At 37.2% G+C, this 15,476-nt stretch overlaps 2 protein-coding genes across 2 annotated transcripts in view; one reads left to right on the top strand and one right to left on the bottom strand.

The window, feature by feature from the left end:
• Positions 1–15,476, bottom strand: part of LOC102909129 (charged multivesicular body protein 1B2) — a 40,903-nt gene that overhangs the window by 14,878 nt on the left and 10,549 nt on the right. Inside the window, exons 3-5 of the mRNA XM_006992320.4 lie at positions 6,050–6,196; positions 5,621–5,689; positions 5,426–5,533 (exon numbers count right to left, since the gene is read on the bottom strand). Coding sequence (XP_006992382.1) covers positions 5,426–5,533; positions 5,621–5,689; positions 6,050–6,196 — 324 coding nt within the window. The remainder of the gene's footprint in view (positions 1–5,425; positions 5,534–5,620; positions 5,690–6,049; positions 6,197–15,476) is intronic.
• Positions 7,335–15,476, top strand: part of Tent5d (terminal nucleotidyltransferase 5D) — a 76,568-nt gene continuing 68,426 nt past the window's right edge. Inside the window, exon 1 of the mRNA XM_076562054.1 lies at positions 7,335–7,447. The gene's annotated coding sequence lies outside the window, so the exon portion shown is untranslated. The remainder of the gene's footprint in view (positions 7,448–15,476) is intronic.

The raw sequence follows: 15,476 nt of genomic DNA, 5'->3' as shown, positions 1-15,476 counted from the left end.
ACAGCTGATAAACACCTTTATTAAAGTGGCTGGATATAAGATTATCAACAACAAAAAAATCAGAAGTGCTCCTATATGCCAACAATAAAAATGGCTGAGAAATAAATCAAGGAAACAGCACCCTTCACAATAGCCACAAGTAATATAAAATATCTTGGTGTAACACTAACCAAGCAAGTGAAAGACCTGAATGGAAAGAACTTCAAGTCTTAGAAGAAAGAAACTGGAAAAGATATAAGAAGATGGAAAAACCTCCCATTCTCATGGATCAGGATTAACATAATAAAAATAGCCATCTTACCAAAAGCAATCTACAGATTCAACACAGTCCCCTTTAAAATACCAGCACAATTCTTTACAGAATTTAAAAGAACAATACTCAACTTCATATGGAAAAACAAAAACCCAGGATAGCTAAAACAATACTGTACAATAAAAGACTCTCCAGAGGTATCACCACTCCTTCATTCAAGCTCTACTATAAAGCTACAGTAATAAAAACAGAATGGTATTGGCATAAAAACACATGGAGACAGGTGGATCAGTGGAATCGAATCAAGAGACCCAGACATAAATCCACACACCTATGGACAGCTGATTTTCGAAAAAGAAGCTAAAATTATACAATGGAAAACAGAAAGCTCCTTCAACAAATGGTGCTGGTCTAACTGGATGTTATGTTTAGAAGAATACAAATAGATCCAAATCTATCACCCCGCACAAAACTCAAGTACAAGTCGATAAAGACCTCAACATAAATCCAGATACACTGAACATGATAGCAGAAAAAGTGGGATATAGCCTTGAATGCATTGGCACAGGGGACAATTTCCAGAACAGAACACCAATAGTGCAGACACTAAGATCAACAATTAATAAATGGGACCCCATGAAACTGAAAAGCTTCTGTAAGGCAAAGGACACTGTCAACAGGACAAAACAGCAGCCTACAGAATGGGAAAAGTTTTTCACCAACCCCACATCTGACAGAGGGCTGACTTCCAAAATATATAAAGAACTCAAGAAACTAGACATCAGAAAAACAAATAATCCAATTAAAAAATGAGCTACAGTTCTAAACAGAGAATGCTCAACAGAAGAAACTCAAGTGGCTAAGAAACACTTAAATGTTCAGCATCCTTAGCCATCAGGGAAATGCAAATCAAATCTACTCTAAAATTCTATCTTACACCTGTCAGAATGGCTAAGATCAAAAATACAAGTGATAGCTCATTCTGGAGAGGATGTGGAGCAAGGGGAACACTCCTCCATTGTTGGTGGGAGTGTAAACAGCCACTTTGGAAATCAATATGGCAGTTTCCCTGAAAACTGAAAATTGATCTACCTCAAGATCCAACTACCTCTTGGGGATATATCCAAACGATTCTCAATCATGCCACAAGAACATTGCTCAACTACACTCATAGCAGCTTTTTAGGCAGAACCTGGAAACAAACTAGACATCCCTCAACTGAAGAATAGATAAAGAAAATGCAGTATATTTACATAATGGAGTATTACTCAGCTGTTAAAAACAATGACACCAAGATATTTGCAGGCAGATGAATAAAATTAGAAAAAAAATCATACTGAGTGAGGTAACCCAGACACAGAAAGACAAACATGATTGGTGCCTAGCCCAACTGTCATCAGAGAGGCTTCATCCAGCAACTGATGGTAACAAATACAGAGACCCATAGCCAAATATCAGGCTGAGCTTGGGGAATCCTGCTGAAGATGGGGATGAAGAATTGTAGGAGCCAATGGGGTCAATAACCTTACAAGAAAATCCACAGAATCAACTAACATGGACTCAAAGGAGCTTACAGAGACTGAAGAGACAACCAGGGAGCCTGTATGGGACTGACCTAGGCCCTCTGCATATATAAGCCAGTTGTATAGCTTGTTCTTTTTGTGGGATTCCTAACAATGGGAGAAGGGGATGTCTCCAACTATTTTGCTGGCTGTTGGGTACCTATTCCTCATACGGGGTTGCCCTGTCAGCCTTAATTACAAGTGGAGGTGCTTAGTCTTGCTGCAACATGATATGGGAGGCCTGACCTCTTCTGAATAGAATTGGAGAAGGAGTGGATTGGAGTGGGACAAAATGGAGGTGGGGGAGAAAGCCGGGAGGAGAGGAGAGAGGGGAAACTGCAGTATGAATGTAAAATAAGTAAATTTAAAATAAGAAAATAAAGAAGGATGTGCCTATAAAGGTACAAGAAGCACACAAAATACCAAATAGACTGGACCGAGAAGAAACTCCCCATAACACAAAATTAAAACACTAAAAGTACAGAACAAAGAATTAAAAAGGGAAAAGCTAAAAAGGGAAAATGAAGAAGTAACAATAAAAGCAGACCAGTTATAATAACAACCAACTTACTAATGAAAATTCTAAAAGCCAGAAAGGGTCTGGACAGATGTTTACAAAGCTCTAAGTGACCACAAATGCCAGCCAGACTACTATACCCAGTAAATTATCAATAAAAATATACTATAGATAAATCTAGATCATATAATCAACCTAAACAGACCCATGAACCCTAGAGAAATAGAGTAGTAATTAAAATTTCTCAACCAAAGAAGCCCAGGGCCAGATGGCTTCAGAGCAGATTCTAGCAGACATTCAAAGAAATAACGCCAGTACTTCTCAAATTATAATGAAAGAATACTGCTTAATTTTGTTTATGAGGCCACAATTATCCTGATATGTAAACCATACAAAAATCCAACAAAGAAAGAAAATTGCAGACCCATTTCCCTTATGAACACAAATGCAAAGATTCTTAACCAAATGCTCTCAAACTGAATAAAAAAAAAAAACACATCAAAAAGACTATCTACCATGATCAAGCAGGCTTCATTCCAGAGATGAGGGATGGATCAACACACACAAATCGATAAATGCAATGCACCACATAAACAGACTAAAATACAAAACCACATGATCATCTCATTAGATGAAGAAAAGGCTTTTGACACAATTCAGCACCTCTTCATCACAAAAGTCCTGGAGACATGGGCTTGTCTGTGTAAGTGTGTGTCCCTGTGTGTATGTGCTGCTCGTGTTCCTTCTTTCTGTTTCCTTCTGCTCATTTGCTTGTTCTGTTCTACTGTGGTTTGTTTTCTTTTTTATTTGTCTGTTTGTTTGTTTTCCAAAGAAAGAGAGAAAGAGGCATGGAATTGGATGGGTGGGGAAATGGCGGGGGGATCTGGGAGGAGATGAGGGAGGGGAAACCGTGTTCAGAATATATTGTGTGAAAAAAAATCTATTTTCAGAAAAAAGAGAAAAGAACAACAAATGCTAGCCAGAATTTGTGAGAAAAAAACATTTGTAAGGATATAAATTAGTTATAGACCTTATAGCATCCATAATGGTGGTTCCTAAAAAAACCCCTAAAGATACAACTAGCATATAATACAGTTATACCACTTCTGGGTATGTATTTCAAGGAATTTAAATCAGCAGACAACATAAATACTAGCACATCATTTTATTTCAACACTATCCACAAGAACTACGTTATATAATTAACCTCTATTTCCACCAAAAGATGGATGAACAAAGAAAATGTGGTAAATATACACAACAGAGAATATTCAAGCAAAAAGAAGAACAAAATTATGTTAATTTTCAGGAAAATTAATGGAAATGGAGATCACTGTTAGGTGAAATACACTAGAATCAAAAAGACACATACACCATTTTTCTCATATGAAGAATTTAGGTTTTAAAAGTCATAAATAAGAAACACTGTTCAAAACAGATAAGCAGTCATCAAAGAACAATGTGGATAAATCATGTATACTACACATGCATTCTACCAACTGAGCTACATCCTCAGAACCTCAGGGTAGTGTCTTACTCCAGTTCTCAAAGTTAATTAACAGCAGAACAGGATTGGAAATTCAAATATGTTTATTTAATCCAAGTCATTTTTCCAATTAATTGCATTCCTGAAATCTGACTAATCACAGAATCAGCTTGAAGTAACATAATGTACCTTCATAAGAAAAATGTAGAGAAAAGGAGATTTGTATACACACACACACACACACACACACACACACACACACACACACACACACAATTGGTGGAATGTCAATTAGTATGGCCATTATGGAAAACAGTATAATGGTTGCTCAAAATCTTAAACTACCATTTGACTGAGTAATTTCACTCTGAGTTACATATACCAAAGAAATGAAAATAATATGTTAAAGAGACATAGGTACTCTCATACTCATTGCAATAACATTCATGAGAGCCATGAAACAGAAACAACTTAGGTGTCTATCAACCAATGAGTAGAAAATAAGACCACGTACTATATACAAAATACAATTTATTCCACCTAAAGAATAAAATTCTATCATTTGTCTCAACATGGGTGGAACAGAAAATGATAAGTGAAATAAGCTATGCAGAGAAAGTCAGAAACTTATTGTGGGACACCTTGCCCAGCCTCGATGCAGGAGGGAGGAGCTTGGGACCTGCCTCAACTGAATGTGCCAGGCTTTATGGACTCCCCATGGGAGGCCTTACCTTTTCAGATGAGGGGATGGGAGGTAGGGTTGGGGTGGGAAGGCTGGTGGGGAACAGGAGGAGGGATGAGAAGGGGGAATCTGTGGTTGGTATGTAAAAATGAATAAAAAATTATCTTAATGAAAAAAGTCAGGTACTGTATAGTATCAATTATATATGCAAATTGAGGGTAGAATAGTGGTTATCACAGGCTGAATAAGGTTGGGTTACAGAAAGGTTGACAAATTAGTACTAAATAACAGTAAGACTGGAACAAGAATTTCTGATGTGATATAGTGCAAAGGAGTAACTATAGTAACAGTAATGTATTGTGTATTTCTAAACACTAGAAGAAAGGATTTTCCATTTTTCAAACCATTAATAAATATCAAATGTTTGAGAATATATGTGGACATTGATTTAAACATTATATAATATATGTAGCAAAATATGTTACCCAAATATTATGTACTTTTTGTTTAATGTTTTAATAAGATAAGAGCATTAGCAAACATGTAGAAACAGGCTTTAGATTCTACATGTGTGATCCAATAAAATCACCAGAATTCTAAAGTATGCTAGGTGCTAGGTAACATTATCCTCTAAAACATTCTCAAAAATCTGCAGGCAGAGCAGTAGCAAGCTGCCTACCTCCATCTGAGATACAGTGTGCTTCTATAAGGTAAGATGATTTATATTCATAAAGCCATTACATTTTGACAACAGGTCATTTGTTGTTTTGAGACAGGTTCCCACTATGTAACCAAGGCTGGCCTGAAAGTTACTCCACAGCACAGGCTAGTCTTGACCTCATAGAAATCTTGAAGCATGTGTCACTACAGCCAGATCAAGTCATTTTTAAGAAGCTATTCCAAGTAAAGAAATGATTATTCTTACCTGTGGTGTTGTTAGGGTTGTAGTGCTACTCATTGTATCTTCCATTTGCTGTGTTTGAACATCCAATGTTTCAAACTGGTGTTCAAATTTGTCCATTAAGGCAGAAATCTATAAAGACATAGTCAGAAGCAAAATGTATTCTGAAAAGATGCTATCTGAACATCAAGTAACAATGGTAATTGTTTATGTTTTTACCTTTTCAAGGTTCATACTCCTCAATGTAGCATCCATAGACTTAACTACACCTGCCATGGACTTTGTCACCTATTTGGAATTAAAAAAAAATGATTTAGTAACATGGAAATTTTGTAATCTTTTAAATATATTATTTATATATCAACTTAGGAAACTTGTCTATTACTTCCTTAACAGTAACACCACAATCTGTATCTAGGTCTAGGTACTGTCTATTTTATATTACTGACACTTCTTAGCAGACAGCTAATAAGACAGTTGAAAGTCCACCACCTAAATCTCTTTCCTTACTAAGTCTGATTTTCCATGAAGTCCTTTATCAACCCCGTCTAATGCCCTGTAACCGACTCAGCTGTGTTGTTTTTCTAAGTCTTTCTCCTCTCATTAAGCTTCAGTCAAGTGTTACTTTACTGACAGACACTGTCTTACCTTGCCCATTGTTACTGCAGTTTGAACTCTGGCTGCCACAGCATCAACCCTAGCACTCATTCTCAAGAAATTGATTGCTTGGTTTTTCTGACGGATTGCATTTTCAGCATGTATTCTTGCAACTTCTGTATTGCCTTTCTGAATGGCCTGTTTTAAGCAGAAGGAATATATTGTTGAAGAAAAACAGAAACTAAGACACTGGTGAAGACAAAGAGCCAAAGTACAGCTATTTTTTTAAAAAATTAAATGATATCAAATTAATTATAGTCTATAAGAGGTTTGAATTAGCCTTTTGACACCTAATTATTATAACAGTTAAATAATAATGTACAATCCTATTCTCTTTTAATATCATGATTAGAAAATACACATGTATTTACAGTTTAAGAAATTATAATATGCTGGACATGGCACATGCTTTTAATTCCATCATTCAGGGGGCAGGAGCAACCTAACTCTGAGCTTGAGGCCAGCCTTGTCTACATAGCAAGTTCCAGGCCAGCCAGGGCTACACAGTGAGACCTTGCCTAAAAAATACAATAGAAACTAAAAGTTAAAAATGGCTCCTAATTATATCACCATGCTATTTTCATTGTTAATATTTTAGTACATACTATCTTAATATATAAACACATTTATTACTATGTAGTTTGTAATAAAAGCAGGCACACAGAATGCAGAGTTTTGAATCTTGTTTTCTCTCATGCTAAAAACACCACTTTAAGTTAAGAACATAACTACATCATTATTTCTAAGAGGTTCATCATACAAATGTCACTGTAGTAAAGGAATTACTGATCACACATAAAATGATTCTAGATGTTACACAGACATTAAGCAGTTTCTGTATGATTTTACTGAATATGCATATGAAAACACAGTCTAACAGGAATCCAGCCTTTTTGGTATAATATATCAGATCAGGGATAGAGCTAAAAGAAAACCAAATTTATCTAAAGAAAAAAAATCACTGAATAAATAGTTCAGATAACACAACAAAGTGACATAGGTAGTACAGAAATGACAGAAATTCAAGAATAAGATCCTAACTCTTCAATAAAATAAATAGCAATTTTTATAACTCTCTCTGTGTTTTGTGTATGTGTGTGTGTGTGTGTGTGTGTGTGTGTGTGTGTGTGTATCTTTACACACTTTCCAAATGTTTACATAAGACAAATACTGAATACTGAGTTACTGGATACAGACATATATTCAAATTTAATTATACTCCCCGTGATGCTTATAACAATTTCTTCATCTAGAATAGCACTATTGCATTATTCACAGGTAATCAACATGGGATATTATTACTGTAGTTCATCATGATCTCAGCTCAGAAGCTTCTTGCTGCAGCAGATGGGAACAAATGCAGAGACCCACAGCCAGACACTGCACAAAGTGAGTGACCTTGGAACACTCAGCCCCGAATGGGGCTTGAGAAGCACAAGCAGCCACAGGTGGTGGACTGCACACAGACTAGCTGCAGGATGTGGGGCTCAGGTCACATTAGGCACCACTTGAAACAAGAGCCCAAAGGGTGTATATATGAATATATATCAATGTATTAATGGGTGCTATGGGAAAACAGACTCAAAGATGACAGGATAAGGTAGATCCAGTTGCAGAGTTTTTCTGTTTTGCCGGGGGGGGGGGGGTGTTAATGGAACTAGCCAGTCCAGTCTCCAACCATATCAATAGAGAGCATGCCCCCCCCTTGCCCCCACCAGTTTTAAGCAGTCACATACTCAGGAAAAAAAAAACATGCCTCTATCAGGCCAGCTACTCCAAGGTCATTGGCAGAGCAAATTCACACAGCAGAATATGCTGGTGAGTATATGGGAATCAATATATCAATCAGTATATTCAGGAATCAATATAGAGGTTCCTTAAAAATTAAAAATAGAATTAGCACATGATCTGGTTTTACTACTCCTGGGTATACACCTGAAGCCAGCATGCAATACTGTTTACTATGGTACTATTCACAAGAGTCAACTTATAGGATCACTTTAGATGCTTACCCATAGATACATGGATAAAGAAAATGTGGTATTTCACACACATTGGAGTACAGTTCAGTCATAAAGGATACAGTTATGACATTTGCACAAAAATATCATAAAAACATTATGAAGTGGGCATCATAATGGTAATTTTAATAAGTGAGACTCAGAAAGAGAACACGTATTTTCTCTCAAAAGCAGAATTTGGATTTGTTTTTAAAGACATGGAAGTAGAATGGGGCATTTTGGTGGAGGGATCAGGAGGAGGAGGGAGAAAGACAAGTGAGGGTAGTAGGGAGTGCATATAACATATAATATATATTACATACATGTGATATATAACATATATATGTGCATATAACTGAAGTATATTACATGCAGGTATGGAAAAGTGTTTTGTGATTTTTTTTTCTTTTTTTAAGTCAGGGAGAAAAAGGGAGGGAGAGGGAGAGAGAACATAATGTTGGGAAGGTTGTTAGGCAGAAAGAATCTGGGGGAAGTTGGGGAAAATGAAAAATATCAAAATATATTACAGGTAAACATTTAATAAAAATGAAAAAAATTGTAACACAACCCATTAGCTTTTACATTACATAAAGTAGTTTTATACTTTTTTTCTGAGTATTTTGCATGCATTCATCTTTTTAGAGTTTTTCTGATTAAATAGCTATGTATTTGTTACATGTAATGTTACTTTTCCTATATTGCTGATTAGTATTTTATTTTATATGTGATTATAGATTTTAAATAAATCTCTCTTATTTATTTTATTCTGCTCTAAATGTCATTTTTTTTTAACCTCACGGCAATTTCTTATGGTATTGAATGGTTTCATTTCTGACATTTAAATAACTATTAAATTTGTTGCTCATTTGAATGAAATATTCAGGTTTTTTTTAAGAAAAATCATTGATCTATATTCCTACTACTTTAGAATATTTTAATTTTGATATAGACTCTCCTTAAGTTACCCAGGGTGGCCTTGAACTTTCAATCCTTCTGCCTGAGCCTCCTGAAGAGCTGAATAGCTGTGATTGCAGGCATGTATTACATACATGTTTTCTTCTCATTCAGGTAAGTATCTATTATCTTCCAACAATAGTTGCTTCCTTGATTGAAGCATTATCTCCTTTAATATATTCAAGGGTTTTTTGTTTGATGCCTAATTACCTTTGTTCATTTTTAGTTAATTAAAAATTACTACAAAAGAAACACCTGCATGTGAATACAGCATTAAAGCAGAAAATAATATCCTATATTAAAAAGACTTTCTCTCAACTCAATTACTCTCTCAGATGGCCTAGCATCAAGCAGATGCAAAACAGCATTTTAGGCAGTGTGGATTTTGTAGTGAACCCAAAGAAATCCCTGGGTTATTATGGAACATACAATCCAAACAGAGTCTGACAATAAGCAAAACAATTAAAATAGAAAACGGTAAAGGTGAAAAAAGAGCAGTAGGTGTCAGGGAGAGAAATGAAGAGAGGACAGTAAGAAAAAATAAAGGCTATGAATTAGAAAGAGAATAAGGAGGTATGTGAGATGACTTGGAGGGAAGAAAAGGGAAGGGAGGGATAATGTAACTATAACTTCAAAAAGAATTAAAAATTATTTCAAATAACAATGCTAGGACTGTGGTTCTTGAATTTTCAGACCCTGATAGGGCCATTTGACATAGGGCGATGTGAGTGAGCATATGAAATAGAAAAAGGTTTCTATCTTAGGTGGAGGGTGAAGGCAGGCCAGTCCGATGGTGGAAACCCACCAGTGAGAAGACTGTAAACAGGTACTGACACAGCAGAAGGGGCAACACAGTCGAGTCTACCAAGGGAAATCAGAAAGAAGTCCAGTAATAAATCAGACATGGCATTGGAGCCATTCTAAAACCCTGACATTTTACTTGACGGTAAGAGATCACAATATAGTTCTGAGCGGAACATTGACCTATGACTTCTCTTAAAATACTTCCTCTGGCTGCTCTGTTAAGATTACTTTTATGGGGGTTGAAGGATGTTGCTCAGTAGTTCAGTGGTAGAGTCCTTGTCTAAGAGGAGTGATTGTTATTGGGCTTGATTCCTAGTACTGGGAGAAAAACAAAACCCTAAAACGAAATCATTATGGGAACAGGGTCAAAACAGAGGCCAAAACAAAGAGGCTAACGGAAGCTTGTTTACAATAAGTGAGGTAAGATAAGGATGGCCTGGGTGGAGATAGGTACACTGGACTTGGTAAGAAGTGATCAGATTCTAAAGACTTTTGAAAGATTTTCCAAGGCTCAGATGTAGTGTATGAAACTAGAGGTTAAGCATAATGCCATTCTAAGACTATTTGTTTTGTCTGAAAGACAGAAAATGCCTTACAAGCACACCAGGAATGCCGTACTGGAGGATGTCACATATGGAGCCCTGTTTCAAGTTGGATTTTTTTCCCTTGGTCATCCAAGTAGAAACAATAAAGAAGTTGAAACAGGAGTCTTCAGTTCAGGTATACAGGCTAAGCTAGAGTTATCCATCACCATGCAAATAAAGCTAGAAGACTAACTAGATGAAATAACTTCTAGGGTCATCGGAGGTTAGAAATAACAACAACAGCAAAAGAACAGTAGTAAAGTGGACTTGGATTGGGCAGTGGTGAATGTGTTTTCCTAAAAGACAAAGCACCAAAGTGTTGGAAGGAAGGAGTAATGAACCCAGACAAACACTATCAATAGTCCTAATAAAATGGAGATTAAGAACTAATTGGATTGAGCAGTATAAATGTTCTTGGTTTCCATGCAGGTAGAGGTCTAAGTGTAAATGTAAAACAAAACAAAAAAACAAAAACTGAAGCAGGAGGAATTAGAATTAAGAAAAAAATAGGGGGCTATTTCAAAGGGGTTACAAGTAATGGGGGGAAAAGCAAGAAAGGTACTGGCAACAGGGTCTGGTGAGGAAATGTTTGCTTAATACCAAACCAAACAAACAAACAAAACATCCCCCTCCACACACAAAAAAGCCCTCAGGCAAACAGCCAAAACCATCAAGAAGCAGAAATCTCACACAAGTACTTCGAAAGATTTAAAGATGGCTGTGGGCTAACACAATGTATTCAGCACAAAGGAGAAAACTGATAATGTAAGCCTAATGATACCTGGGAACAGGCCTTAGCAGAGAAGAGGAGCAGACTCCCTTTCATTCTTAGACACATGGCTAGTTCACCTATTTTTAAAAGAGGAAAAAGACACCCTATGGCAACTGAGGCAGCTATCTACAGTGATCTAACATTTCTCTGTTAACTAGAAAGCCAGAGCATCAGGCAAATCTGAGAATGAGAAAGGGGGATCTTGAGGTTTACAAAGAGAGAGTGCCCTATACTGGGGGCAAGGAGGAAAGAAGGATGCTTCTCCCAAACATCACAGGGTATGAAGCAAAAAATCCAGTGTCAGATATGAATTACCTCCTTTCTATTCGTTCATCAATGGAGTCTGACAGATACCCTCCTCCCTCCCAAAATTATAAGCTATTGTCACTGATCTTTATTAATTTCTTGATCTTGATAGTAAGACCTTATTGCCAAAGACTCCACACACTTGACTTGCTTGAAGCTTCATCCTCCTGGTTAGCTTTTATAGTAGAGAAGTGCTATGCATGCTATGGAAGGAATAAAGTAATTAATAGTCTTACTTAGCATTGCTACCAAAAGTGAGTGGCCTGGCAAGAAATGCCTACAGGTTCCATAGTGGTATGAGTGATATGGGAGTAACCAATCACTTTGTGATTAGATTTAAGATTGTGCCACTAGATGGAACTCATGCCTGGCACCTGGTACCTTTAATGGGTCCAAGAGCCTAGAGCTGGGTAAACCAAAGGATACAGTATTAAACTTATTCTTAAATAGTTATCTTTATAACCATAGATCAGTGCAATTCTCAATTTTCTTCAGAGAACCTTTTTCAAAAGATACTGTGTAGCAGGCTTTCTCAGACTGCCAGCCCCCAAATCATGACACCAAGACTTACTATTAGTCATGAATGCTCAGCCTTATCTTATGCTTGTTCCACTAGCTCTTATAACTTAGATTAATCTGTTTCTCTTCATCTATGTTTTGCCTTGGGGCTTTTTACCTGTCTTTCATTCTGTATGTCCTACTCCATGTCTGTCTGGCTAGCAGCTGCCTGGCTGGCTGGCCCCAGGTGTCTCCCTATTTTTCTCCCACATTCATTCCTCTTGTTCTCTCTGGAGCCTAGATTCCTCCTCCTACTTATTCTCTCTGCCTGCCAGCCCCACCTATCCCTCTACTGCCTAGCTATTGGCCATTCAGCTTTTTAGTGTCCTTCTACTGCCTAGCTATTGGCTGTTCAGCTTTTTATTGGACCAGTCAGGTGCCTTAGGCAGGTAAGGTGAAACAGCAACACATCTTTGCCTTGTTAAACAAATACAACATAAACAAATGCAACACAGCTTTACATAGTTAAAGTAATATTCCACAACAATAGTGATTAGTACAAAGTGAAGAGAATGAAAGACCATGGAGTGCTCAGCCCTAAATGATACATCTATATCATACACCCTCGCTCCAAGGCTCAAGGATCATTGTGAAAGAGTGGGCAGAAAGACTAAGAGTCAGAGGTAGTAGATGAGTACAGTGAAGCAGAATTATCTACATATGACAGGGCCACATGAACTCACAGAAACCACTGAGTGCATGCACAACACCTGCCCAAGAACAAGGATGAAAAGCTCCCCAGCCAGGGTTGGAGAGGGGATCACAAAGTCCCACCTCTAGTTGAGAGCTATACACAACTGATGGCTTCTGGGAAAGTCAGTTTTCTTCAGGGATGTGGCTCGAGAGGCTATGTGCCAATAGACAGCCCCACACTTATGCAATATGGGCATTGCCAAGTAGACTTTGTGGGTTTAAAGAGAAAGCAGAAGAAATGAAGAGGGAAGAGTGGATGGGACATGGGAGGAAGTGAAGGGGAAGGAATGGGAGTGGTTTAACCAAAACACATCATATGTATGTATGGAATTCTCAAAGAAAATCCTGTAAATAGTTATGTATAAAACCTAATTAACATAGCATGCTTAGAAATATTATCCTTCAAAAGTTTTACCTTTAAATCTGGAACTTGCTTTAGTAACTTTGATTTAGGGATAATATCCAGAACTTCTAGAAATGTCTTATAATCCAAGCAATAGATGGCATAATAAAATCAGCAAATAGGGCGGGGGTGGTGGCACATGGCTTTAATCCCAGCACTTAGGAGGCAGAGCCACGCGGATCTCTGTGAGTTTGAGGCCAGCCTGGTCTACAACGTGAGATCCAGGACAGGCACCAAAGCTAAACAGAGAAACCCCTATCTTGAAAAACCAATAAACAAACAAACAAATAAATAATAAAATCAGCAAACAGGTTTCAAGAGAATTTTTTTTTTAAGTGAAAAAAGGTACAGATAATTAAGAAAAAATGTTAAACATCCTTGGCCACTAGGGAAATGAAAATGAAAACAAAACTGAGATTTCACCTTAGCTGTTCAGAATTACTATCATTAACTAAACATCATTAAATGCTAATGAGGACGTGGTGAAAATGGAACCCTTATATACTGCTGGTAGAAATGTAAATTATTTGAGTCACTATGGAAATGAACTTGGAGACATTTCACATAGGACTCAGCCATGCCATCCTTGAGAATGTACTCAAAGGACTTTAAATCAACATATAGCACAGTAATTGCATACCCATGTTCATTGTAGCAGTACTCACAATCGCCAAGTTATTGAATTAGGTTAGTGTAGAGACCCACACAGGCTTCCTAGTGAATACTTACTCAGGGTCTGAGAATCAGAGCTCGCTTTACCCAGCAGGTTTGCATAAGGGAATGATTTGATCACAGACATGGTTACCAGGTGTTTGAAAGGGTCTACACTTGCAGTGTGCTTTGATCTAGCAAAGGAGAGGTCTTTTGTTCCACTTCTCGGCATTGTTATAAAAAAAAAAAACCCTTTGAAGAGACAGAAGGGACCGTTGGGGGTCTTGATCCAGGTCCTTCCGAAGCTATCCTTTATTTCTGTCTTTCTCTTCTTTGCTAACTTTCTATCTAATATTTTCTTATCCCTCTCTCCTCCTCCTAGGAACCCTGGAAAAGGTAGGAGCTGGCCTCCCACAAGTTAGGTATCCACCAATAGATGGAAAAAAACTCTCATTTTACACACACACACACACACACACACACACACACACACACACACACACACACACAATGGAGTTTATTTAGCCACAAAGGAGAATGAAATTGTATAGCCAGGTGGCAGTAGACACCTTTAATTCTACACTCAGGAGGCAAAAGCAGGTGGGTCTCTGTGAGTTCGAGGCCAGCCTTGTCTACAGAGTGAGTTCCAAGACAGCCAAGGCTGTTACACAGAAACTCTGTCTCACAACAAGAACAACAACAACAAAATGGATGCAAATGAAGAGCATAATAGTAAGTGAAATAAGTCAGCCTTGGTGTGAGCCTATTTTCTCTCATTTGTAGATCCCAGCTCTTATATAGACACACAATTCAAAACTGCATATAGGACATGAAAGTATATGTGAGACTATCTGAGGGAAATGAACAGGAGTTGAGGGGGAATAAAAAGGAAAGGCGTGGCATGGATATGGCAAAATACATGACATAAATATTTGAAAAGGTCTGTGGAACCCATCAGTATGTACAATGAATATATATTGATAAAAAATGTTTCACTATGCCTGAATTGTTTGTGCAAACAGTGGTACTTTGTGTCAGACAACTAATTTCCTTCCAGAGATGTGGAATTCTGGCATAGTCTAGGCAAAAAGTCCCAATATAACTGATTACTAATAAAACCTCCAGATTTCTGTGTCCAGAGCTTCTCTGTTAGGCAATGTTTCATGTGTGGCAAAAAAAAAATCCCAATATGACTGATTAATAACAAAACTTCCAGAATTCTGTGTCCAGAGCTTCTCTGTTAGGCAATGTTTCATGTGTGTTATGACTAGCTGAAGAAATTAAGCTTCCCCCAATGTGACTCCACTGAGAAAGGACTCTTAGAACTGTGAACTTGAATCTCCCAGATTCCCTGGTAGTATAATAGGTTTCTTTGCTGAGTCTACTTTGAATCCTTTTACTATATCCCTGTGGTAAACTACCTACTGTGTCCTATGACTCCTGCTAGTAAATATGAAAGCACTATACATTAATTATATACAGTATTTAGATGTATACCTTAGAAAGCATAGATGTTAAAATCATCCAAAAGAAGGAATATTTTATATATGGGCTTCTCAAGAAGAATGAAATTAGCTAAGGACAGTTTTTATTTGAAAGTAACACAAGAATCACACAATCTTGTAAGGTATATTTGCATATATAAATAGCAAAAAACATAAAAGCATAATAAAGAAGGCATTATCGACTATGT

This window comes from Peromyscus maniculatus, chromosome X, assembly GCF_049852395.1.
Source record: "Peromyscus maniculatus bairdii isolate BWxNUB_F1_BW_parent chromosome X, HU_Pman_BW_mat_3.1, whole genome shotgun sequence".
NCBI classification, from domain to species: Eukaryota; Metazoa; Chordata; class Mammalia; order Rodentia; family Cricetidae; genus Peromyscus; species Peromyscus maniculatus.
This window is presented reverse-complemented; position numbering and strand designations above follow the sequence as displayed.